At 38.0% G+C, this 24176-nt stretch overlaps 3 protein-coding genes across 3 annotated transcripts; 1 reads left to right on the forward strand and 2 right to left on the reverse strand.

The window, feature by feature from the left end:
- Nucleotides 1-3443: 3443 nt before the first annotated feature.
- LOC107629800 (cinnamoyl-CoA reductase CAD2-like) lies at nt 3444-6634 on the forward strand. Its single transcript, XM_016332693.3, has 6 exons — nt 3444-3861; nt 3952-4121; nt 4204-4395; nt 4577-4745; nt 5099-5285; nt 6268-6634. The coding sequence occupies exons 1-6, from the start codon at nt 3741-3743 to the stop codon at nt 6410-6412; spliced, it is 984 nt and encodes a 327-aa protein (XP_016188179.1). The 5' UTR covers nt 3444-3740; the 3' UTR covers nt 6413-6634.
- Nucleotides 6635-9489: 2855 nt separating this feature from the next.
- LOC107629801 (ras-related protein RABA1f) lies at nt 9490-12567 on the reverse strand. Its single transcript, XM_016332694.3, has 2 exons — nt 12096-12567; nt 9490-10199 (listed from the first exon to the last, which is right to left on the reverse strand). The coding sequence occupies exons 1-2, from the start codon at nt 12314-12316 to the stop codon at nt 9767-9769; spliced, it is 654 nt and encodes a 217-aa protein (XP_016188180.1). The 5' UTR covers nt 12317-12567; the 3' UTR covers nt 9490-9766.
- Nucleotides 12568-20753: 8186 nt separating this feature from the next.
- On the reverse strand, nt 20754-21737 carry LOC148570073 (uncharacterized). The gene has a single exon (XM_088507976.1). It carries the CDS (start codon nt 21735-21737, stop codon nt 20754-20756), a length of 984 nt encoding a protein of 327 aa, XP_088364102.1.
- Nucleotides 21738-24176: the final 2439 nt, after the last annotated feature.

A 24176-nucleotide genomic window follows, 5' to 3' on the forward strand; every position in this document is an offset into this window, starting at 1 on the left:
GTTTAATATGCATGAATTATATATTAGTTTTTAAACAATGTTTTTAAAAAATTAAATTTAAGTTTATTGTCAGATTTACTATCGATTAAATCCGTCAATAGTTATTAATTTAATTATTAATAATATATTACCGTCGGATTTACCGAGAAAAATTTGATGGTAAAAACTACAAGCGAAAATATTCTGACGATAATTAGCGGCAGACGAAAGAATTCGCCATCAGTAAATAATTACTAGCGAGATTTATACCGTCGGATTTATTCCGATGATAAACATATTACCAAAATTTTTTTTGGTAAATTCACTGACAAATCCGACGATATTCAACGTTTTTCTTGTAGTGATATATTAAAAGAGAGACCAAGATCATTTTAGGATTATTCTCTAATAGTTATTTTTTTTCTAAGATGGCATAACCTAGTTTCATTCTTCGTATTACAACTTAGGATTCTTCTTTATTTTTCTTTTCACTCTCGTGACATTTATTTTTCTTTAGATTATTCTTTGATTTTTATATTCTCTTACTCTTTACTTGTTTATAGGGTACTATGTATATGCCTTCAATGTTAATATTATTTTTCTTTTAATAGATATAAATTGAATAATAAAACATAAATAATGCATCTTCTCTTTTCATACTTACTGACTTACTCTCTTTTATATTTACTATATAAAAGTATAACTTAAAATGCTTCTTCATTTTTCTTCTCATGCTCATGACATTTATTTTTTTTAGGTTACTCTATATTTTTTATATTTTTTTACTCTTTACTTTTATATAAGACAATATTAATATTATTTCTCTTTAATAGATATAAACCAAATATTAAAACATAATACATCCTCTCATTTCATATATATTTACTATATAAAACAACATTTACTTCACGCTTATTTTTTATCTTCTCTTTTTTTTCTCTCTATCTATTCTTACTAATACTTATGTGAAGAATATGGTTGATGACTATAGTTTTTCTTTTAATTGGTTAAACTTGTATATTAGATGATAAATTTCTAAAATACTAAAATATATGATGTCTTTTATTCTTTTTTTTAATTCTTATTATATTTTTTTATTTAATTGTATTCATTAGTTATATAATAATCTATATATCACATTTTTTTCTTTTAACAATCTATATTGTTTAATTGTAATATTATTAAAAATATATGATATTATTGTAATTCATGAAAAATAAAATGAAAAAATTGAATATTAATTTTAACTATTGAAAGATTATATTCAAACTTGTATTTTATCTAATAATTTATATTTGTACTATAGTATTTAAATATAATCTAAAAAAATAAAAATAACTACTTAAAGAACAAAAATAAAAAAAATATAATATGAAGTCAAATAAATAAATTTAAATGGATTATTTTTTAAATTTTATTTAAAGTTCAATTTTTATGTATAATTTTTTTAATTTTATAATTATTAAATTTAAAATTAATTTATATATTTTATAAAGTATATCTCGTCTAAATCTAGTACTATTTGTTTTAAAATACATCAATCAATTCACTAATAGAGTAAGTTAACTTATCCGAAAATTCAAACAAAATTTTCAAAACAATTAGATATTTATATAACTTTTTTTAATCTTACTTTCGCAAAACCCAGCATTGCTTATCTAAAACAGAATTTTTTTAATTTTGAATTAAAAAAAATTAAAATTTATATCCAAGCCAGTTAATTTCAAAAATAAAAAAGTAAATAATAATTAGTACCGCCAAATTTAATATGTGATATTCATTTTTTTTAAAGATATATAATTGCATTGCTTTGTAAAAAAAAAGAATATGGATCTTCTCAATTTTGGATTTTTACTTTAAAAAATAAAGTGTGATCTCTTACTTTTTAAATGTTCTCTTTTTTTTTTTCTTTTGGCCTTACCTATAAAATAGATGATAAGAGATCACACTTTATTTTCTAAAGTGAAATTCAAAATTTAGAAAATCTAAATTCAAAAAAAAAAATACATTGTTTATTATAAGAACAAAGACAAAAAAAAAAAAATCTTCCACTTTAGTAAACACCAAATACTAGTAAAAGAAAAATTAACCAAAGAGATTGAAGATTCACAAAATACGATACTCTATAACTTAGTCATCTTTTGTTAGAATTTTCTTGCTATTTCCATAATTATTGTTACTGCTAGTTTTTCACTTTCAATAACCTCTAAATTTCTTGCCTTCTACAATGTCCAATACAAAAATACAAAGATTCCCGTATAACAAATTTTTCGCATTCCACAACGTCCAACAGAGAATTACTTTGATTTTAGAAAAATGTGAAAATTCAGGTGCAGTCAATTTTAAATGAAGTTGATAGTTAAAAACTGTTAGAAGAAATTAAATCATTTAACTCTTGGTCCATGTGGAATTGGTGCCAGAACTTTGTGTTGTTATCTCAATAAAGAATCATCAGAATATGGCTCAACAACAACAACGGCCACATTCAATAACTTGAACTTAATTAGGTTTATATCATTGGAGGATGAACTAGAAGAAGAACATAATTACTCATTGTTTTCGGTGTTTATATTTATTGTTTGTTTCTGTGTTTTAGCGTTGTCTTGCAAAATACTCCTAGCTAGAATATCGGTGTGCTGTCTTGAGGGTGTTATACTCTTATTTAGATTTCAATTATTTTGTCATTTTTATGCCAAACAATTTATCCTAGCTTCATGCTGTACGTTTGTTATTAATTAATATAGTTTGATGCAAGTTTTTTTTATCTGTTACTCGGCCAGACAATGACTCAATGAGAACAATGGAAGATAGAAAGAAAGAATGCTTTTAAGAAAAACGGTAAATTGGATATTTCACACGAGGCAAGTGTGATCTGTCATGTCAAAATTAGGAGTGTTATGTTGTCGGATATTAGAGAAGGTAGGTGTAATTTCCTCTAACATTTATGAATGACTAATTTAGGAAAAGTATAGGTAACCAACAAGATTTTTGAACAATGGATAAACAATGTGAATTAATAAGGTTAAAAGAGTAAATTTAATTAGTAGCATTAAATTAGAGTGTAGTGTATTTTCATTTAATTTGTGGTTGTTCACATTGTTCAAACTTTTCATTGAAAACCAAAGTATGTATGAATGATTTTACATGAACTCACCCTTATTCATTGGACGTAAAACTGTGACAAGTGCTTAGGACTGTTAGTTTTATCTGCAGTCATGAGGGACATGTAAGCGCATTCGTCATGTTGAGTTGTGAACTCATAAGGTAGAGTTATGAACTTGTGTCTATATAAAGAACCCAAGTGTATTCGACTCATCATCCAACGCATATAACAAAACAGATCAAGAAAATCAAGACTCAAGTGTTAAATAATTGGTTTTCTGTTAATTCAATTTTTTGAGTCTGTGACATAGTGTTAGTTAGTACCTTAGGCTATAAATAGCTTACACTATGTAAATGAGAGTGTGTTACATTTATTTTGGAATAGTTCTGTTTACTTCTATTGCAAGTCATTTGTTTTTCTCCTTCTGCACTCTGTTTTTCCTTTCTATTCTTTCTTTCTCCTTCCATTGTGCTTCTGGTTCTTGGTTCAAAGAGAATAGGAATGGATTCTCTCCATTTTTGTTCCTTAATTATTTTATCAAGCGTGATTTTTCACCATATATTTTTTAAGCAGGACTAAGAAAAATACGGGAGGATCCATTCCGAAAGAGAACCGATAAGTATAGCAAGCAACAAAGTAGCGAAGAGAATATTGAAGAATGAGCAGCAGCGACGGCAAGGTGGTGTGTGTCACCGGAGCTTCCGGTTACATCGCTTCATGGATCGTCAAGTTTCTTCTTAATCGCGGTTACACTGTCAGGGCCACTGTTCGTGACACAAGTCTGTTATTCTTACTCTACCATCACTTTTAATTTATTTATTTATTTATGTATTTATCTCTTCAAATGTGTTGCTCTTAACAACTTGCAGATGATCCGAGAAAGGTAGAGCACTTAACTAAGCTTGAAGGTGCCAAGGAGAGACTACAGCTGTTGAAGGCGAATCTTCTAGAAGAAGGTTCGTTCGACTCTGCTGTTCAAGGCTGTGATGGTGTCTTTCATACAGCATCTCCCTTTTATCGTGATGTCAACGATCCACAGGTTCGGTTCGGTTATACATTTCATTTGTATCTTTTATTCTTATCTCCTCTTCATGACGCTGCGTTTCTTTTTGTTTCTTCAGGCTGAGCTTTTGGATCCGGCAGTTAAAGGAACCCTCAATGTTCTTCAAGCATGTGTTAAATCTCAGTCGGTGAAGCGCGTAGTTTTAACTTCTTCAATGGCTGCTGTTACATTTAATGGAAGGCCTCTGACTCCTGAAGTAGTAGTTGATGAGACCTGGTTTTCCGATCCAGAACTCTGTAAGGAGTCGAAGGTATGTGCCCTGTCCCTAAAATTGTTATCATATTCGCCTAATTAGGTCAAATTAGCGGAAGTGGAATTAGTTTTATGTGTTGTTGACTTGATTTTGATTCATATGAATAAGCTCAATCCCTTGTAAATTTGAGACTCTGGCACCACCAATTTTATTTCCCATTTTTTTTTTTCTTTTTCAGTCATGGTACTGGTATGTGCTTTCAAAGACATTGGCTGAAGATGCTGCCTGGAAATTTGCAAAAGAAAACAACATCCGGTTGGTCACTATTAACCCAGCAATGGTGATTGGACCTCTTCTGCAACCAGTACTTAACACAAGTGCTGGTGGTGTTTTGAATGTAATTAATGGTAATTTTTAAAATTCTGTTTTTCGCATGTGGAATGAAAATTGAAATAGTAAATGAGGGTTATAAAAGTACAATATAAATGTGTGAATTTAACCGAAATATTTGTTGACAATATATTCTCTCTTATGATTGTCTAATTGATCTAATTAGATGCATAGCAACCAGAAGATGCAGAATAAGACAACAAAAATATTGAAAAAAAAAAAAAGTATCTATATATTTTGAGTTGTTTGTTTATTTAGTTATTTTATGAATATTAGTTGTTTTTGTGTGATCCAAATATTTTTGGTTTTCCAATTGATAAGACCTCTCCTCGTGCTTAATAGAAGAAAATCATTGACATCCTTGATGCAGGTGCACAAACATTTCCAAATGCTACTTTTGGATGGGTCAATGTGAAAGATGTTGCAAATGCTCATATCCAGGCTTATGAAATTCTTTCAGCTAGTGGGAGATATTGCATGGTAGAAAGAGTAGAACATTTCTCAGGGATTGTGAAACTTTTACGTGATTTATACCCAACATTACCCCTTCCAGAGAAGTAAGTTTCATTATTTGATTACCTTCAAGAATTCATACGAATCCCTATTTGCTGAATCAATTTCTTTTGATACTTCCATTATTTGATTAAAAACTCAATCTACTTAAAAGATTCATCATTGATTTGAATATAGTATTTATTACTTTATTTATTGTCTATCTAAAATGCAATTGGAAATGTCTAGAAAATTTGGTGCAGAAGTTTTACAACTAGACAACTAGTACAACTCTTAGTTCTTATAATGATAATTTCATTGAATTTCTCAGTCCAAACCAAGAGCTGTGTTCTGAAGGGCCTTTGTATTTCCAGATAAGGATTAATCTTGGAAATTAAAATATTGCTAGATTTAGGTTTTATGAACTTTGGATGTGAGAATGATGAAGTTAGTTGTCAAGCATGGGCATAAGAATACTTGTAATATTAGTAGGATACCTCATAAATTTCATTCTAATCTGATCTATTTATCTCTAAGTTTTTGTGATATGGTAATGCACATGTACTTTTTAATTTACTTATAGCTGATTTTTTTTTTCTTCATCTAGGGTTTAGTACTCTTGTTTAATTCAATATTGCTTCAAAATTAAATTTACAATTTGTAGGTCAAGTGATTTATGATATTATTGTTAGCCATTCAGCATGCAGAGTCTCACTCTCAATAGTGGTGTTATAAGTTATAACTCTAATCTCTAAGCATTCAGTTATTTCCTTTTCTTAGCGTGTTCTTTATTATGCAAGCTGAAGGATCTGTATCTCAATTGTCTTCTTCCTTAAAGAAAAACAGACCTTAGTAATGAGTTTATATTTAAAAGAATTTTCTAATTTGTAGACTATTCATACAAAATTCCTTAAGTCGTTACATATATGTTTTATATGATATTTTTTACCACTTTTATTGTTTCACATTTACAAAATTTAAACAATTCTAGTTTTTCTTGTGTTGATTTTTCTTATACCACTTTCATATTGTCATCATTGTTATTAGGTCCGCCGATGATAAGCCGTATGTGCCAACATATCAAGTTTCGAAAGAAAAGACAGAGAGCTTGATACTTGAATTTATTCCTTTGGAAGTGAGCCTCAAGGAGACTGTGGAAAGTTTGAAAGAAAAGAAGTTCACCAACTTTTAATTCATCATATATTAGTAGAGGAGAAAATGTTTAGTCATGAACTTGATTTTTCTTGCTGATGCTACAGAATGAATGTACTGTTAAATAAAACTTGAAATAAAAATTGATTATTGCGTGAATAGTAATTGTAATCGGAGGAGTGCTAGGGGCCAGCAACTTTTGTATTTTGTAATCATCAATTGGCCATCAATAATGTTTTTAATGGTGTGAGATTAAATTCAATGGTGTGGAATCATTCAATTTTTTTTATGGTTAAATGCTGACCAACTTTTAAAAAAGTTGCTGACCCCTAGACTTTCCCAAGTGGAAGTTGTAGTTGAAATATAAATTGGAATGAAGGTTTATGAGTTTGGCAGGATGATGCTCACAATAACTCCCTTTGAATATAATACAATTTTGTGCCTTTTTTAGAGTTGTGCTATATGTATAGCACGCTCTGCCGTCGTATTTGATACTGATTGAGCCTTCAGCAAAAAAATAAACATATTTATATAAATCAATATGAATTAAAAAAAAATCTCGTCGTGTGTTAATACAAAACAATAACTATGATATTCAATTCTGCACGGTGACAAAATTTGAAGAAGATTTTTGGGGATTTGTTTACCAATCTTAATTTATAAAATTAATAATTATTCCAAAGACTGGCTGAATTATCGGTCTCACGAACTTTAGAAAACTTTCTCTTCATCCGGTCTAAAATCAGATAGGGAGGACAATCTACAAAATTCTTTCTATACTAGTGTTTTTATATGTTCAGTGTTTTTTTTATTAATGGATAATAGCTGACCTTTTCCTTAGTTTTTCATCCCCACTTTATACCGATCACCATTGTTATGGTAATAACGGTTTTAGATTAGATTTATATGTAACCTCTTTCTTTATTTGGAGTGGAGAAAGGATACATGGATGAACACTAACTGCTTTCATGTTTTCAAATTGATAAGGAGATGATTTTCAATGCAGCAAATAAAATATGATTTTGCTTTACAAGAGTAGAAGTGCGTTATTTTCTCTTATTGTATGAGTCTGTTGTCATTTTACAATAAAATAATGAGTAAAACTTTAATTTAATCAGGTCTTTTATTGTTTTAGATAACTGTGTTTAGCTGCACTCACACAAATGTTTTCATCTAATTGTGTGCGTATATGTATGTCTGCATTTGTAAATTTGGCATTTGGTCAGTGTTTATCATAAACTATGATGCACGGACACTGACACGGACACGGGACACGACACGACACGGGATACGCCGACACGCAAATTTTAAAATCTTACATGACACGGGGACACGCATATATATAAAATATAAAGTATTTTTTAGATAAACTGTAATGATATTTTAATATTTTATTGATAATAAAATATAAATTAATTTTTTAAATTATTTTTAATGTCTTATTTTATTATATCAAGTATTTAAAATATTTTTTGTTTTAATAAATAATAATATATACTATATCTAAATTTATTTTAAGAATATATATTAAGAATAAGACCGGACACGCAGACACGTGATGGTATTTAGGTGTGTCCAAGTGTGTCCGGAGAAGAATTTTTTATTTTTTATTGAGACACGGTTTGGACACAGCAAACACGCGTGTCGAACGAGTGTCGGTGAGTGTCGTGTTCGAAATGTGTCCGACACGCAGACACGACAACTCAGCAAAGTATTTGTGCTTCATAGATCATAAATCATTGTCATTTCATTCTCGGGTTTAGTTGCCAAACCTTATTGAATCATGACAATAGCCTAAAAGTTTTCCAATGTGAATCTGATGATAAACAATCATGGCCATTTTGTTCTTACTACAATTACTATATGTAGGGAACTTGGTACTTTCAGTGTCAATGAGCTACTTGATCTTCTTTTATATTGGTTTTTGGGACAATATAGATTAGGGTTAGCAATACATACTCTATCTGCAACCCGACCTGGTAAGATAGAGATCGGTCCAGGTATGCCTGCGGGTAGGGTAGAATAGGGTACGGGTTTAGGATGTACTTTACCTTACCCTACCCGCACCCCATTTTATAAAAATTTAGATATATATTGAAGGAGGTGAGAGTTGAAGTCACAATCTCCCTCCTACTCGCAACCCATATATAATACATATTTTATAAAAATTAGGTATATAAATTGAAGGAGGCGAAAGTGAACCCACAACCTCCCTCATGTAATGAATTGCAATAAGTGAGCAACCACTAAACTAGTTAAGGCAATTATATATTTATAAAATTAATATAAAATAAAGAGATAATACTCAATTTGGTCCCTTAACTTGTATCCAATCCACAATTTAGTCCTTGAACATAACTCATGTTAGTCCTTGAAACAATTTTCAACGTACAAACGTTAACGGAACACTGTCGTGAACAGCCGGATGCCACACTAAACCTTGTAAAATGATGTCGTTTTAATTTTGGCACTCAAATAACCTAAAAACAGCATCGTAAATGGTGTTTATTAAAATTTTACCTAACAAAATAAGTGATATGATGCCGTTTTGAACTATTTAAATGCCAAAACCAAAACTGCATCAATTTACAAGTTTTAATGTGACATCTGATAGTCTATAACAGCACTCCATTAACATTTTTATACTAAAAATCGTCTCAGGGACTAATATGAGGCACGTTTATAAACTTTGGGGACTAAATAGAGGCAATTGAAACCTCAAAGACTAAATTGAGACTCACGTGTAAGGTAAGATTAAAGTTGAGAGATTCTCAACTCACAGGTAGAATAGGGTAAAGTTTTAATGAAATTTTCAACCCGCGGATAGGGTTAGGATATGGTCCAAACCCTACACTACCCTACTCATTGCCAGCCCTAATGTAGATAGTGTTAGTGGGAATAGATTGGTTTGGTAAAGCACATTATCTCCTTATTAATATAAGCTACTTTTGAAAAATAAAAGTTTTATCAAACTAAATCATTTGCTTGACCAATCAATTTAATAACTTTGGGTCAATATTTGCTCAATGAACTTTTAGTTTTCAGCATTGAATATCATTTGGTCACTATAATTTTCTTCTATTTTTCAGTGGAAGGGAAATCTGAGCAAGTGATAAGTATTGTATCTTCAGGTCAATCTGAGAACTAGGATATTCAACAGAAACAGTAAAATTTGTATATATCTAAGGCAACATCATTCCTATAAATAAACAATGCTTATAGAGTGGGAAAAGAGGAGGGGGGAGGGGCTAGAAAAGATTACAAAAATGAAAAGCATAAGTATTAGAACATGTAGCATGGATCTCAATGTTGTCCTGCTGGGGATTAGTTGAATCCTGCGCTGATAAATATGTGTTTTGCTGTCAAGATTCAAGAACTTCCTTTCATTATCAAACTATGAAGAGCAGCATCCAGCCTTTTTAACAGCCGAGACATCATCCTTACCACCGACATTGATCGTTTGCCCCTTTGGCAAGGCAGTAGGGTCATCTCCAATCTCAAGAGTTTTCCGACTAACAACGCGATAGATCTGAGTGAGCACTTCTGTGAAAGCATTGTCAACATTCAAGGATTCGAGTGCAGACGTTTCCATGAAGAATGTGCTTTCTCTCTCGGCAAATGCCTTGGCGTCATCAGTGTTCACGGCACGCAGGTGCCGAAGATCCGCCTTGTTTCCTACAAGCATGATTACAATGTTGGCATCTGTGTGATCCCTAAGTTCCTTTAACCATCTTTCCACATTTTCAAAGGTCACGTGTCTGGTAACATCGTACACAAGCAATGCGCCAACAGCTCCTCGATAATATGCACTAGTGATTGCGCGATATCTATGGCAAAGAACAAGAATGAGACTAATGTATACGACATTATGCAATACATCAAACATACCAGATTTACTCAGAAAGGCAATCATGTCAGAGATGAAACGATTGCAACTTCAAAAGCAGGAACTAATTTGTATGCACAATCAGTGTAAGAAAAATTTTACAAAGACATTCAATCCCGTATTACTACATCAGTTAAAGTGTTTGATTCAACCATCTATTAACTTGAAAGCCTTACAATCACGTGCAGTATAAAGCTCTCATAGTATCAATGCATAGCAATCAGACTCAGACTTGCTCTAGTTAGACTCAAAAAATTAAAAGTACCCAAACTAGCTCCCTGTTCCCATTCTCAATGAAGTTGTTCATGCATGTGTCTTCCATTCACGTTGATAGATGAAATAAACCAAAATATCACATTAAAATTAAATCCTGAAATTGAAATGGTCATCCTAATCCTACATTAACTTGTTTCTGATTCAATCATTTGCCTCATTACATTCAAAATAATTCTCTACACCTGAGCAATATAAAAGCAAGCCAAATATTTCTGGAACAACAAACTATCACCCCGGAAAAATAAAAGTAGAAGAAAGAAGTCACGTTCAAAAGATTAAAAGTTTTGCAAAAGTCAATATACATGGAAGAAACAGGCAGTGATCATACTCATTATACATTATTTCACAAGAACAAATATCCTACACTTTGCCCCATTATTCACAAATAGTCTTTACAGAACCATTTCAGCTTCCAAGGCTTGAAAAAGGGAAGAAATTAACATTGGCATTTAACAGGAACATTCTTCAATGTTCAATCCACTGGCCATCTCACAAGTTCATCAATTTGATGAAATTAACAAACCTTCTTTTCATTATGCATGCCTCCATCAAGGTATCAAATAGCAAAATCACCATTGCACTAACCATCCCATCCCAAGAAAAAAAGAAAGAAAAAGTGGTAGATAATCCCCACGCTATGTGACAAAGTTTAGCTAGTTTCAGCAGTGGTAATTCTACTAGGTCAGGTATGCCTCTATTCTTACATATCATCTACCACAGTGGATCTCATATCGAGAGTGAAAATTGAACTTGCATCTTTGTAGGATATGAGGTAGTTCCTTATCAACTAGCATATACACAACCCTATCTACCCATTCTTTTATTTAGTGCTTGGCTTAAGAGACACAACAAGAATACAGGATTGGAACACAATTCTTTTATTTGTCCCTATGTATTGCCGGCTGATTTTTGGTGTGCACATAACATTTTTGTTCAACCATTAATATCAAACAAGATATGAAGACATTAATCTTTTTCTTTTCCCATTTTAATCTCTGTCTCCACTATATCAGTCTCTTTGTCTGTGTTCCTACATTATCCAAACACGACATCAAGGAAACCACTTAAAAAAAAAAAAAAAAAAAAGATTGCTTTTGCAGCATCCTCATCATACATATAAAAAATACTGGACAGCCAAATAAGATACAAAGGCTTTTTTTTTTCATGTCCACGTTCTCTACGGTACCTTATTCTCTGTCCCTACACTATCCAAACACTGTCTTAAGGAAAGGTAATATATATATATATATATATATATATATATATAATATACACACACAGTTACACACACAACGCACATGCACAAAAACATTGATTGGCTGATCAAACAAATCCAAAGAAAGAACCACCAACAGACCAATCCAACCAAGGCAGAGAAAATCGAAGTGAAAACATGAAATCGTAACAAAATTTAAAACGTAAATTCGTCTGACTTAGTATCGGTGAACTCATTTAAAATTGAGATTCTAGCTATTACGAATCCAACACAAAAATGGAAGCAATTAGCACTAAAAAGGGAGCATCTAGAATGAGATCAGAAGAAAAAAGAGTGAGGAATGACCTTTCTTGTCCAGCAGTGTCCCAAATTTGGGCCTTAACGATCTTATCATCGACGTGGATGCTGCGAGTGGCGAATTCAACGCCAATGGTGGATTTGGATTCCAAGCTGAATTCATTTTTTGTGAATCGAGACAAAAGATTCGACTTTCCGACGCCGGAGTCTCCGATCAGCACCACCTTGAACAAGTAATCGTAATCATCGTCCGCTCTGTATGCTCCCATTTTTCTGATTGGAGGAGGGGGAGAAGGGCGTGTTTTGTTCTATCTAGATCCGAATACAATAGAAATTGGGGGTTTTGTTTGAATATGAATTGGTTTTAAGGATTTGAATTTGGAAACTGCGTTTAATGGCTGCAACTTTCGGCATTGGAAGAAGAGAGACGAGTTGTTGCAGAAAGGAGGGAGAAGCATTCAAAGCTCAAAGTGTCTTATTCTATTCTCTTTTTTATTTTATTTTTTTGTTAATTGAATTGCTTATATTATAGTAACTACTTTACTTCACTTTTGGCTTTTAAATACATAAATTTAATTAAATGATCATCTAAAAATTCTTCGTATGGAAATTAAACTTTTTAGATAATTATCTATTTTTTTTTATGTTTTATCTGTTTATAAAAATAAATGACTATTTGAAATTTTAGACATTTATAAAAGGGATAAGTATTGTTTTGGTCCCTCACGTTGAGGGACCCGTCCCTGATCTAATTTTCGATTTAGAATCGTCCTTAATGTTTTTTTTCGTATTAAAATCGTCTTTTTTATTTTTTTGGACAAAAATACCCTTCCCCCCAAAAAAAACCCGGTCTCCCTTTCCCGCCTCCCCCTCCCCTCCCCTCCCCCACCCCCGGTCTTCCCTCACCCTCCCCCTCCCCCTTCTCGCCACCCCCACCCCCACTCCACCCCCGGTCTCCCCTTCCCCCCTCCCCCACCCTCCGGTCTCCCCTTCCCACCACCATCCACCCCCACCCCCACCCCCACCCTCACCCCACCCCCGGTCTCCCCCTCCCTGTCTCCCCCTCCCCTCCCCCCACCCCCACCCCCACCCCCACCCTGTCTCCCCTCCCGCCTCCCGCGCGTTTTATTTATTTATTTTTTTTAAATTTTATTAAAGTAAGGGTAGTTTAGGAATAAAATTAAAAATTTTATTAAAAATGATGATTTTAATACGAAAAAAAACGTTAAGGATGATTCTAAATCGAAAATTAGATCAGGGACGGGTTCGATTCCGACCCTCAACGTGAGAGACCAAAACAATACTTATCCCTTTATAAAACATCTTATTTTAATTACACTCTTAGTTAATAATATGATAGAAAAAGTGAAGAGAGATATTTATAAAATTAATATTTTAAAGAAAATTAAAGTTTAATCTAATTCGGATATTTTTTATCTTCACTTTAATTTTTTTATTTAATTGTTTATAAAATTAATATTTTAAAGAAAATTAAAGTTTAATCTAATTCGGATATTTTTTATCTCCATTTTAATTTTATATATTTTTTCTTCATTTCTATTTTTTATATTAATTTCTTTCGTTCTTTTAAAATTCATAGGAATTTTTTAAAGAAAAAGTTTAAGGGATCAGCAGATTTTATGGCTTTTAGCCATCAATTAACTATCAATAATGTTTTTAATAGTGTGAGATTGCATCTAATGATGTAGAATCATTCAATTTCCTTTTGATGGTTAAGTGCGGACCAGAATTTAACAAAAATGATACCCCTAGCACTCCTCTTTTTTAAATAAGCAAATGTGACCAAAAAAAAAAGTTAGAATGCACGAATTTCCATTTCTCTTATTTCTTTTTTTTTTAAACACAAACACCGATCCCTTTATATAGTAATATAAAACGATAGATTATTCAAATAAATAAAAGAAAGCCTTCATTATCTTTTGGAGGAGCAAGGGAAAAAAGACAACGTATAATTGTTCTATTCCATGCATGTTTTAGTTTGTTTATTAATTGGTGAAGTTATTTTAAACCATACCTTGTGTGAAGTTATTTACAAGGCTAACTAACCCAAGGAAAAGAAAAATAAATAAATAAAGCTGGAAGGTGAGAAGTGGAAAAAGAAAATTACCATACTGTTCATACCCTGGCCCAATAAATAGGACCCAGGATCCAAGCAAAGAAGCCCAACCCAAAGGGGTTGGCCCTCCCTCAGTACCGGCCTTCGTCCCCAGAAGTCGGTACTGAACACGACCTACTCCAAAGAAGTCGGATACGAGGGTTAGCTGGCAGATAACACTCATTCGAATGAGTAACCGCCCCTAGAAACTCTCTAACCACTTCATAGAGCCATATCTTAACCTCCCTAAGATATGGGAACGGTTATCCACCTAAAAAGGTGGCACTACTTCAGCGGTGGTTATTGGTTCACCTCCATAAATACCCTGACATCCCTCAGGTATCACTAAGTCCCAATACATTCTCAACTTGCTCACACTCTTGCTAACTTAGGCATCGGAGTGTCATTGCAGGTACCACCCCCATTCTCCCAGACGCGCAAGTCGAACGGAGGAACACTGAGTTTCAGGTGCACCAGCTGGCCACCTCCCTCACACGTTTGGGTCCATCAACTTCATCCGGCCCACTAATCTCCGGTTACCCATCGTAACATTGGCACCGTTGCCGGGGACCCGAGAGATTGACCAGTGATGGCGGAAAGATCCCCTGAAGAAGGTCATGTGGAGACAGATTCTGATCAAGAGAATTTGAACACCGGAAACAATGAAGCAGATCAGAACCTCCACCAGGAAGCTAATGATCAAAATAAGGAAGGTAAAAATCCGAAGGCAAACTCCTCGGAGGGGCGCGAGTCAGAAAAAGAAGGACCCCCTCTCGCTAGTGAGCTTATGGGGCTAATTCACAGCCGCCTCGAGCAGCTAGAGCAGGAGCGGGAACGACAAAGGGAAGCTGAAAAGAACCTAAAAGAGGAGATGGAGCGACGAAAAGAGTTAGAAAGAAAACTCTTAAAGTTAGAATCCTCCCTCAAGGGTCGGAATTCCCAAGGCGATAGAGAAGACTCTCCCATAGGAGAGAAAGATCCGTTTAGCGAGGACATAATGAGGGCAAAAGTTCCGAGAAACTTTAGAAGCCCCGATATGGACCTCTACGATGGAACCACCGATCCAAAGCATCATCTGAGCAACTTTAAAAGTCGGATGTATCTGACCGACGCTTCAGACGCTACGCGATGCAAAGCTTTCCCGACAACCTTGTCCAAAGCAGCGATGAAGTGGTTCGACAGTCTCCCTCCGAGGTCAATTACCAGTTTTGAAGACCTCTCAAGAAAATTCTTGATGAGGTTCTCCATCCAGAAGGACAAAGTAAAACATGCACCAAGCCTCCTGGGAATAAAACAGGAGGTCGGGGAGTCCTTACGGGCCTATATGGAAAGATTCAACAAAGCATGTTTGGAGATTCAAGACCTGCCCACCGAAGCGGTCATCATGGGGCTAGTCAATGGTCTTAGAGAAGGTCCCTTCTCACAGTCCATATCAAAAAGACACCCCGCCTCTTTAAATGATGTACAGGAAAGAGCTGAAAAGTACATCAATATGGAAGAAAACGCTAGGCTAAGAGACCCGAGTTTGCGAATCGGACCCCCTCCCTCAACGAAAGAAAGGGAGAGGGAAGCGAAGAAGAAGGAAGAGCTCGGCCTTGATAGGCCAAGAAAATATCACTCTTATACTCCATTGAAAGTTCCTGTAGTAGACGTATACAGAGAAATTTGCAATACTGAAAGGCTGCCTTCCCCCAGACCCATCAAGAATAAAAAAGGGGGGAGCCGCAGTGATTACTGCGAGTACCATAAGATATATGGACACTCCACAAACGACTGTTACGACCTTAAAAATGTGATAGAAAAGCTAGCCAGAGAAGGTCGGCTTGACAGATATCTCATAGAAAGGTCGGATGGTCATGGAAAAAGAAAGCGAGAAGATGTGGATAGAAGAGACCCACCGCCACAAACTCCGGAGAGACATATCCATATGATCTCAGGAGGATTCGCGGGAGGGGGACTCACAAAATCCTCCCGAAAAAGACACCTCAAGAGAGTCTACCAGGTCGAAGAGGGGTCCCCCGATCTTCCGACCATTTCATTCACAAAGGAAGACGGGCGAGGAGTAATCCCTGGGCACGATGACCCAGTGGTAATTACTATGATCCTGGCAAATGCCCATCTACACAGAACCCTAGTAGACCAAGGAAGCTCAGCAGACATCCTCTTTAAGCCCGCTTTCGACAAGCTAGGTTTAGATGAGAAAGAGTTAAGAGCCTACCCCGACACCTTATACGGATTAGGCGACACACCGATAAAGCCACTAGGATTTTTACCCCTCCACACCACCTTTGGAAAGGGGGAAAGGTCAAAGACTCTGAGCATAGACTTCATAGTCATCGATGTGGGGTCGGCTTATAATGCTTTAATCGGCAGGGCTACCCTTAACCGACTTGGAGTGGTGGTATCGACGCCCCATCTGTGCATGAAGTTCCCGACCTCGTCGGGAATAGCGACGGTGAGGGGAGATCAGAAGCTGGCAAGGAAGTGCTACAATGAAAGCCTAAACCTGAGAGGAAAAGGCAGAGAAGTCCACACAATAGAACTCGGGGGAGCAAGGGTTAAATAAGAGCTACGACCACAGCCCGGGGGAAAAACTGAGGAAATTCAGGTCGGCGAAGAGGAAGGAAAAAACACTCACATAGGAGCCAACCTAGGGGAAACCCTAAGACAAGGGTTGACTAGGCTCCTAAGAGATAACTCCGATCTCTTCGCCTGGAAGGCCTCCGACATGCCTGGGATAGATCCCGAGCTCATGTCTCACAAGCTCTCGGTCAACTCAGGGTCTCGACCTGTACAGCAAAGAAGACGCAAGCTCGGCCCAGAGCGAGCCCTAGTAGTAGAAGAACAAGTGCAGGCGCTCCTAGAAGCCGGCTTCATCAGAGAAGTCAAATACCCAACATGGCTAGCCAATGTAGTGCTAGTCAAAAAACAAAATGGTAAATGGAGAATGTGCGTCGACTACACCGACTTAAATAAGGCATGTCCCAAGGACCCCTATCCACTACCAAGCATTGACGCCCTAGTGGACTCTAGTTCGGGGTATCAATACCTGTCATTCATGGACGCCTACTCAGGATATAACCAAATCCCGATGTACGAACCAGACCAGGAAAAAATATCATTCATCACGCCCAGAGCCAACTATTGCTACGTGGTCATGCCATTTGGATTGAAAAATGCAGGGGCCACATACCAGAGGCTGATGAATAAGGTGTTTGCCCCCCACTTAGGGAGCTTAATGGAAGCCTATGTCGACGATATGCTGGTAAAAACCAAGGAAGAAGTGGACCTCCTATCCGACCTCTCACAAGTCTTCGATACCATAAGGTTGCACGGGATGAGACTAAACCCTGCAAAGTGCGCCTTCGCAGTAGAGGCAGGAAAATTTCTAGGATTCATGCTAACACAAAGAGGGATCGAAGCCAATCCCGACAAGTGTAGAGCTATCCTAGAGATGAAAAGCCCGACTTGTTTGAGAGAAGTCCAACAGCTGAATGGCCGACTAGCAGCTCTCTCCAGATTTCTGGCAGGATCAGCATTAAGATCCCTTCCACTATTCTTCCTACTAAAAAAGGGGCACCAGTTTGAGTGGACCCCCGAATGCGAGGAGGCGTTCCAGGAGTTCAAAAAGTTTTTGAGCCAGCCTCCTATTTTGACCCGACCTATAGCCGGAAAAGACCTCGTCCTATACCTATCCGTGGCAGACAAAGCTGTCTCAGCAGCCTTGATAAGGGAAGACGAGGTCGGTCAACACCCAATCTACTTCATCAGTAAAGTTCTACAGGGCCCTGAGCTAAGGTATCACAAATTAGAAAAGTTTGCCTACTCCTTAGTAATAGCCTCTCGAAGGCTACGGCCTTACTTCCAAGCTCACACAATAAGAGTCCGCACGAACCAACCCATGAAGCAAATCCTCCAAAAGACGGATGTTGCAGGAAGAATGGTTCAATGGGCAATAGAGCTCTCCGAGTTCGACTTGAAGTACGAAACTCGGACGGCGATTAAAGCCCAATGCCTCGCCGACTTCATTGCAGAATATGCAGGGGATCAAGAGGATAAACCAACCACCTGGGAACTCTACGTGGATGGATCCTCCAATAAAACAGGAAGCGGCGCAGGCATAATATTGGTAGATGAAAGGGGAACCCAGATAGAAGTTTCCCTCAAGTTCGAATTCCCAGCTTCAAATAATCAGGCAGAATACGAAGCCTTGATCGCAGGATTGAAGCTCGCTGAAGAAGTCGGTGCTACGAAAGTGATGGTATACAGCGACTCCCAGGTGGTGACCTCTCAAATAAGTGGGGAGTACCAGGCAAAAGACCCAACTATGAAAAGGTACTTGGAGACAGCCTCGGAGCTCTTGGGGCGCTTTGCAGACACCGAGGTGAAGCACATAACTCGGGATCTAAACAGCAGAGCAGACGCCCTATCCAAGCTAGCAAGTACCAAGCCCGGAGGAAATAACAGAAGCTTGATTCAAGAGACCCTCCAGGAACCCTCAGTGTTAAAAACAGAAGACACACTAGAAGTCTTTGAAGTGGTCGGATTAAACCTCGGATGGATGAACCCCTTAGTCGAATACCTAAAATTCGACATCCTCCCTAAGGAGGAAAAAGAAGCCCAGAAAATCCGAAGGGAAGCACAACATTATACTTTGGTGAAAAATGTTCTCTACAGAAGGGGGATATCAACACCATTGTTAAAGTGTGTACCGACCTTAAAAACCACCGAGGTGTTGGAAGAGGTACATAGCGGAATCTGCGGGAACCATCTCGGAGCCAGGTCATTGGCCAGGAAAGTAATCCGAGCTGGATTTTACTGGCCAACCTTACAGAAAGATGCCACAGAATTTGTGAAAAAGTGCCAGCCATGCCAAATGCATGCAAATTTCCACGTGGCTCCCCCAGAAGAGCTCATTAGTATCACTTCTCCATGGCCCTTTGCAAAATGGGGAATGGGTTTGTTAGGTCCTTTTCCCCAAGCGCCAGGACAAGTTAAATACCTAATAGTGGGAATAGATTACTTCACAAAGTGGATAGAAGCAGAACCACTGGCCACCATCACTGCACAGAGGAGTCGGAGGTTCCTCTACAAAAATATAATCACAAGGTATGGGATACCTTATTCCATTACCACAGATAACGGAACCCAGTTCACCGACTCCACCTTTAGAAGCCTGGTAGCCAGTATGAAAATTAAACACCAGTTCACCTCGGTGGAACACCCACAAGCCAATGGGCAAGCCGAAGCAGCCAACAAAGTCATTCTGGCAGGACTGAAGAAAAGGTTACAAGACGCGAAAGGGGCTTGGGCTGAAGAGCTCCAACAAGTACTATGGGCTTACAGAACAACTCCCCAATCCGCCACTGGAGAAACACCCTTCCGACTAGTCTATGGCGTAGAAGCCATGATCCCAATAGAGGTCAATGAGCAAAGCCCAAGAGTAATTTTCCACGATGAGATCAAGAATATACAGGGACATAAAGAAGAACTCGACTTGCTCCCTGAAGTTCGAGAAGAAGCTCAGATAAGAGAAGCAGCATTGAAACAAAGGATGACTACAAGGTACAACAAAAAAGTCATTCGAAGGAGTTTCACCCCAGGTGACTTAGTCTTAATCAGAAACGACATTGGGGTCAACAAATCTGGGGAGGGAAAGCTCGCCGCCAATTGGAAAGGACCATACAAAATCAAGGAGGTCTTAGGAAAAGGCTATTATAAGGTGACCGACTTAGGCGGCACCGAGTTACCAAGGTCATGGCATGCTTGTAATATGAAAAGGTACTACAGTTAAAAGCAAACCCTACTCCCTGATGTACTCTTTTCCCAGCTTCATGATTTTTTCCCAGAATCAAAGGGTTTTTTCTGAAGAAGGGTTTTTAACGAGGCATCACAGTAGGGGCTAAGGGAAATAAATTAGCAAAAGCCCTTAGTAGCAATAAGGTACCTCCTCAATTAATAAAGAACTCTTCCATTTTAAAAAATCTCTTTCAAAATTCCCTTTTAAATTTTCTTTCTACGAAACGCGCCGATTTAAGCTCGACAAAACGTAAAAATCCCATGAACCGACCTAGATGGTCGTCAGGATAAAACGACGAGGTACAAGTCGGTGTAAAGAGGCTATAGAAGTCGATCATGATAAACTCGGGATCGGTCCGACTCACAGGGCGGAATGCGAAACCGAGTACAATTAAAGTGAATCGCAAAAGTAGCCTAAGTCACGAAAAACTCAATAAAACAAAATTGAGTACTAGGAATACCAAAAGAGATAAGGAAAAACTAAGAAAAAAAAAAAAGGCTGCTTTGAGAATCAAGGGAATTCGGAAAAGCAAGCAGGTCCCAAAGAAAAGGTTTTCTCCACAAAAGATCAAAGAGTCAAATAAACCACGAAAAGCATGCGCGCATAAGGTAACTCAAAACCCTTATCCAAAAAGGGCATTTATTTAACGCTAAATTAAACCCCTATTAAAAGGGGGCATCACTGTTTTGTTTACGGCCTTAAAAGGCCAAAATTGTTCAAAACACCAAACAAATAAATATAAAGAGTTCAAAGAAGAGGGGCCCACAAGCCGGGCCCCGATAGCCAAAAATCACTTTTTTAGATCACCACCAGCAGGATCAGGGGGAACGCCAGGGGTAGGAGTTGAAGAGGAAGTCGGAGGAACGGTAGAAGAACTCGGAGCGTCCTTAGAGCGAGGAGGGGACTCTACGATCCTCTGCCCCCGAGTCTTTAAATCAGACTCAGATTCCACTATGGGGACAGGAGGATCCACGATGGCACCATTAATAACAACCTTATCAGGGTCCAAAGGAGAAAGGTCCAAGTCAGGAGCAATAACCCCGACCTGTTCCTTGAAAATCCTCCAGGCTTCATCAGCACCATCCGCAATAGAGTCCTCCAACTCGGTGTAGGTCTTCCGAGCGTTCAGTAAGTCGTTCTTTACAGACACAAGATCAGCAAATAAACTATTGTAGCTGGCTTGCGCTGCCTTCCTCAACTCCACCTCCATGTTGCATTGGGCTTGCAACTTCTGCCCCTTCTCTCGGAGGCTGTTCCTCTCCCCCTCCAGTTTGGCGACTTTCCCCTCCAACTCCTTCTCATGCTCCTGATATATACAGAGCCTACCCTCCAGCTCCTCGACCCTCGAGGTCGTCCCTAAAGAGCTGATGGGAGTCTTCTCAAATATATCCAAGAGTTTGCCACAAACCCCCGCCGTCTTGAGACTCTCCTCAACCACAGTGGTGAGGTAGTGCCGAACAGAAACATCATCCATACTCATACGAGCATGAGGATAGATGTTCTTTCGGACGAACGCAAGAGCGTCCGCCTCACCAGAAGCGCCAGACTCTAAGGTCTTGCGCTTCTTTGGCTCTGGTTCGGGAGTAGGTCGGACGGAAGGAGGTGGCAGAGAGGAAGCAGAGGAAGAAATTACGATAGGCTGAGAAGGAGTCCCAACGTTCCGAGGAGGAGGAGGAGGAGAGACAACCATCCTAACACCCCCAGACCTGGCTCGAGACTTTGCCTTGGCTTCCTGAACCCTCTGGTAAGACTCTTGAGCGTTTTTCTTTGCCATCTCTGCAAAAAAACAAATTGGTAGCCGAAATCAGACAAAGTCGGTAAAAGAAATTGCAAGTCGGAAACAAGCAAGAAACACAAAAAGCTACCTAATTGTGACTGGACAAAGGACGGCGACCCCTGGAGAAATTTTTTAGTATCCAAGTATGGGGCCCTCCCCCACGCTTCTCGGAGGAACCCCACAATGGCTGCTTCTACCTCAGTTAAATCATCCAGACCATATTTCTCGCAAGGGGAGGCCTCCAGCCAATATAAAGGAAATCGGGGAGAAGAATGATCATCCAGGAAAAAGGGGTGGTGACCCTCTACAGCTTGCACTTTGAAAAAGTAGTTCTTGAAGTCATGAAAGGACTCGTCAAAAAGGGTAAAAAGTCTCCGACCTTGTATGGCTCGGAACGACACCCACTGTTGTTTATTGTTTAGCCCACTGAAGGGTTTTGTCATATGGAAAAGATGGAAGAAAATCTTTAAAGAAGTCGGGAACTCTAAAGCCTGGCTGACAAATTGATAAATTTTCAAAAAACCCCAAGAGTTGGGGTGAAGCTGGGTGGGAGCGACTCGACAGTGACGCAAAACAGATATCTCAAAATCCGAAAAAGGAAGAAAAACACCCAAACGGGTGATCATGCACTCGTACATAAAGAAAAAATGAGGGGCCGCCTCATCGACTCTTCCAAAACAAACCCGGTCTTCAGGACCCGGGACTACCAATTCGTATTTTGGTTCGTCATCCTCAGAAGTACAAATTCTGTGATGAGTGCGAAGGTTGGTAATGAACTCAGAATCGACTGAGGGCTCCTCCCCTAAGACCGTGACATCAACCCAGTGAGAGAGAGCATCTACAGAAGCCATTTCTTTTTATAAAAAAGGGGGGTAACAAACCTACAAGGGGAAAAGAAACGTCACCAACACGGTCTCTAAAGGGAGGAGGATGCGAAACTAAAGTCTACAAATCAAATTTATCTACAAAGGCATATTAAAGAACTAACCTTTATCCGGAAATAAGGGTTGGAAGCAAAAAGCCTTTGAAGACGCAAGAACGCAGCACGAACGAAGGCAAGAAAAATTTGAAAGATCGCAGAAACGAAACAACGAAAGAGAGGGAAAATATTTATAAGAACGTTAGGGGCATAACGGTAAAATCGGGGCAATCATTAATAAGGATGCACCGTTACCAAGGCTATTAAATCCCTACGCACACCCCTAACGGACACGACGCTTGATTAGACATAACTGTCAGAACCAAAAAGTCACGAAAAATCACGTCGGTTTTCAAACCATCACATCGGTCCTCTCACAAATCGGCTACGACCCCGAGTTGAATACTCGAACCCAACTCTTAAAAATAAATTGGGCTCGAGTAGGGGCACTGTTCATACCCTGGCCCAATAAATAGGACCCAGGATCCAAGCAAAGAAGCCCAACCCAAAGGGGTTGGCCCTCCCCCAGTACCGGCCTTCGTCCCCAGAAGTCGGTACTGAACACGACCTACTCCAAAGAAGTCGGATACGAGGGTTAGCTGGCAGATAACACTCATTCGAATGAGTAACCGCCCCTAGAAACTCTCTAACCACTTCATAGAGCCATATCTTAACCTCCCTAAGATATGGGAACGGTTATCCACCTAAAAAGGTGGCACTACTTCAGCGGTGGTTATTGGTTCACCTCCATAAATACCCTGACATCCCTCAGGTATCACTAAGTCCCAATACATTCTCAACTTGCTCACACTCTTGCTAACTTAGGCATCGGAGTGTCATTGCAGGTACCACCCCCATTCTCCCAGACGCGCAAGTCGAACGGAGGAACACTGAGTTTCAGGTGCACCAGCTGGCCACCTCCCTCACACGTTTGGGTCCATCAACTTCATCCGGTCCACTAATCTCCGGTTACCCATCGTAACACATACCTTGTGATATAATTAATATAATATAACTGCACCTCCCTTCTTCATTGGGTAGTTGGCTGGAATAAAAATTCTATTATTCAATTATGATTTATCACGAGGGTTTAGTTTCTCTCTAGACGGCAAAGACGCTCAAGTCATTGATCCCAATGATGTGAACTTGGAAACCACTTGCAATTTATATTACTACTCAACATCACTTGTTCTAAGTAGTTAAGCCTATTTGCACAAGGTCCCCATCACCTATTTGGCTATTTGAACAAACAGCTGATTGGATAAGAGCAACCTCGGTGTATGAGAGTTTAATTCTTATCAAAACGAAAGCTTATAGACTTTGAGATGCCATCAGATAGGATGAGAGATTTACTATGATAATTTCTATCCAAGTTGTATTTCCCATCTACGTCAGCATGATTTGATTCCTGGTTAAACTAAATAATAATTTGAATAGCAAGAACGATTAAAATAATTTGAACTTATTGTGAAATCTTTACCACATTATTATACTTACATGACCGAGGAGTTTAGCTC

The sequence above is a fragment of the Arachis ipaensis genome, chromosome B3 (genome assembly GCF_059453495.1).
Source record: "Arachis ipaensis isolate K30076 ecotype BB chromosome B3, ASM5945349v1, whole genome shotgun sequence".
In the NCBI taxonomy this organism is placed as follows: domain Eukaryota; kingdom Viridiplantae; phylum Streptophyta; class Magnoliopsida; order Fabales; family Fabaceae; genus Arachis; species Arachis ipaensis.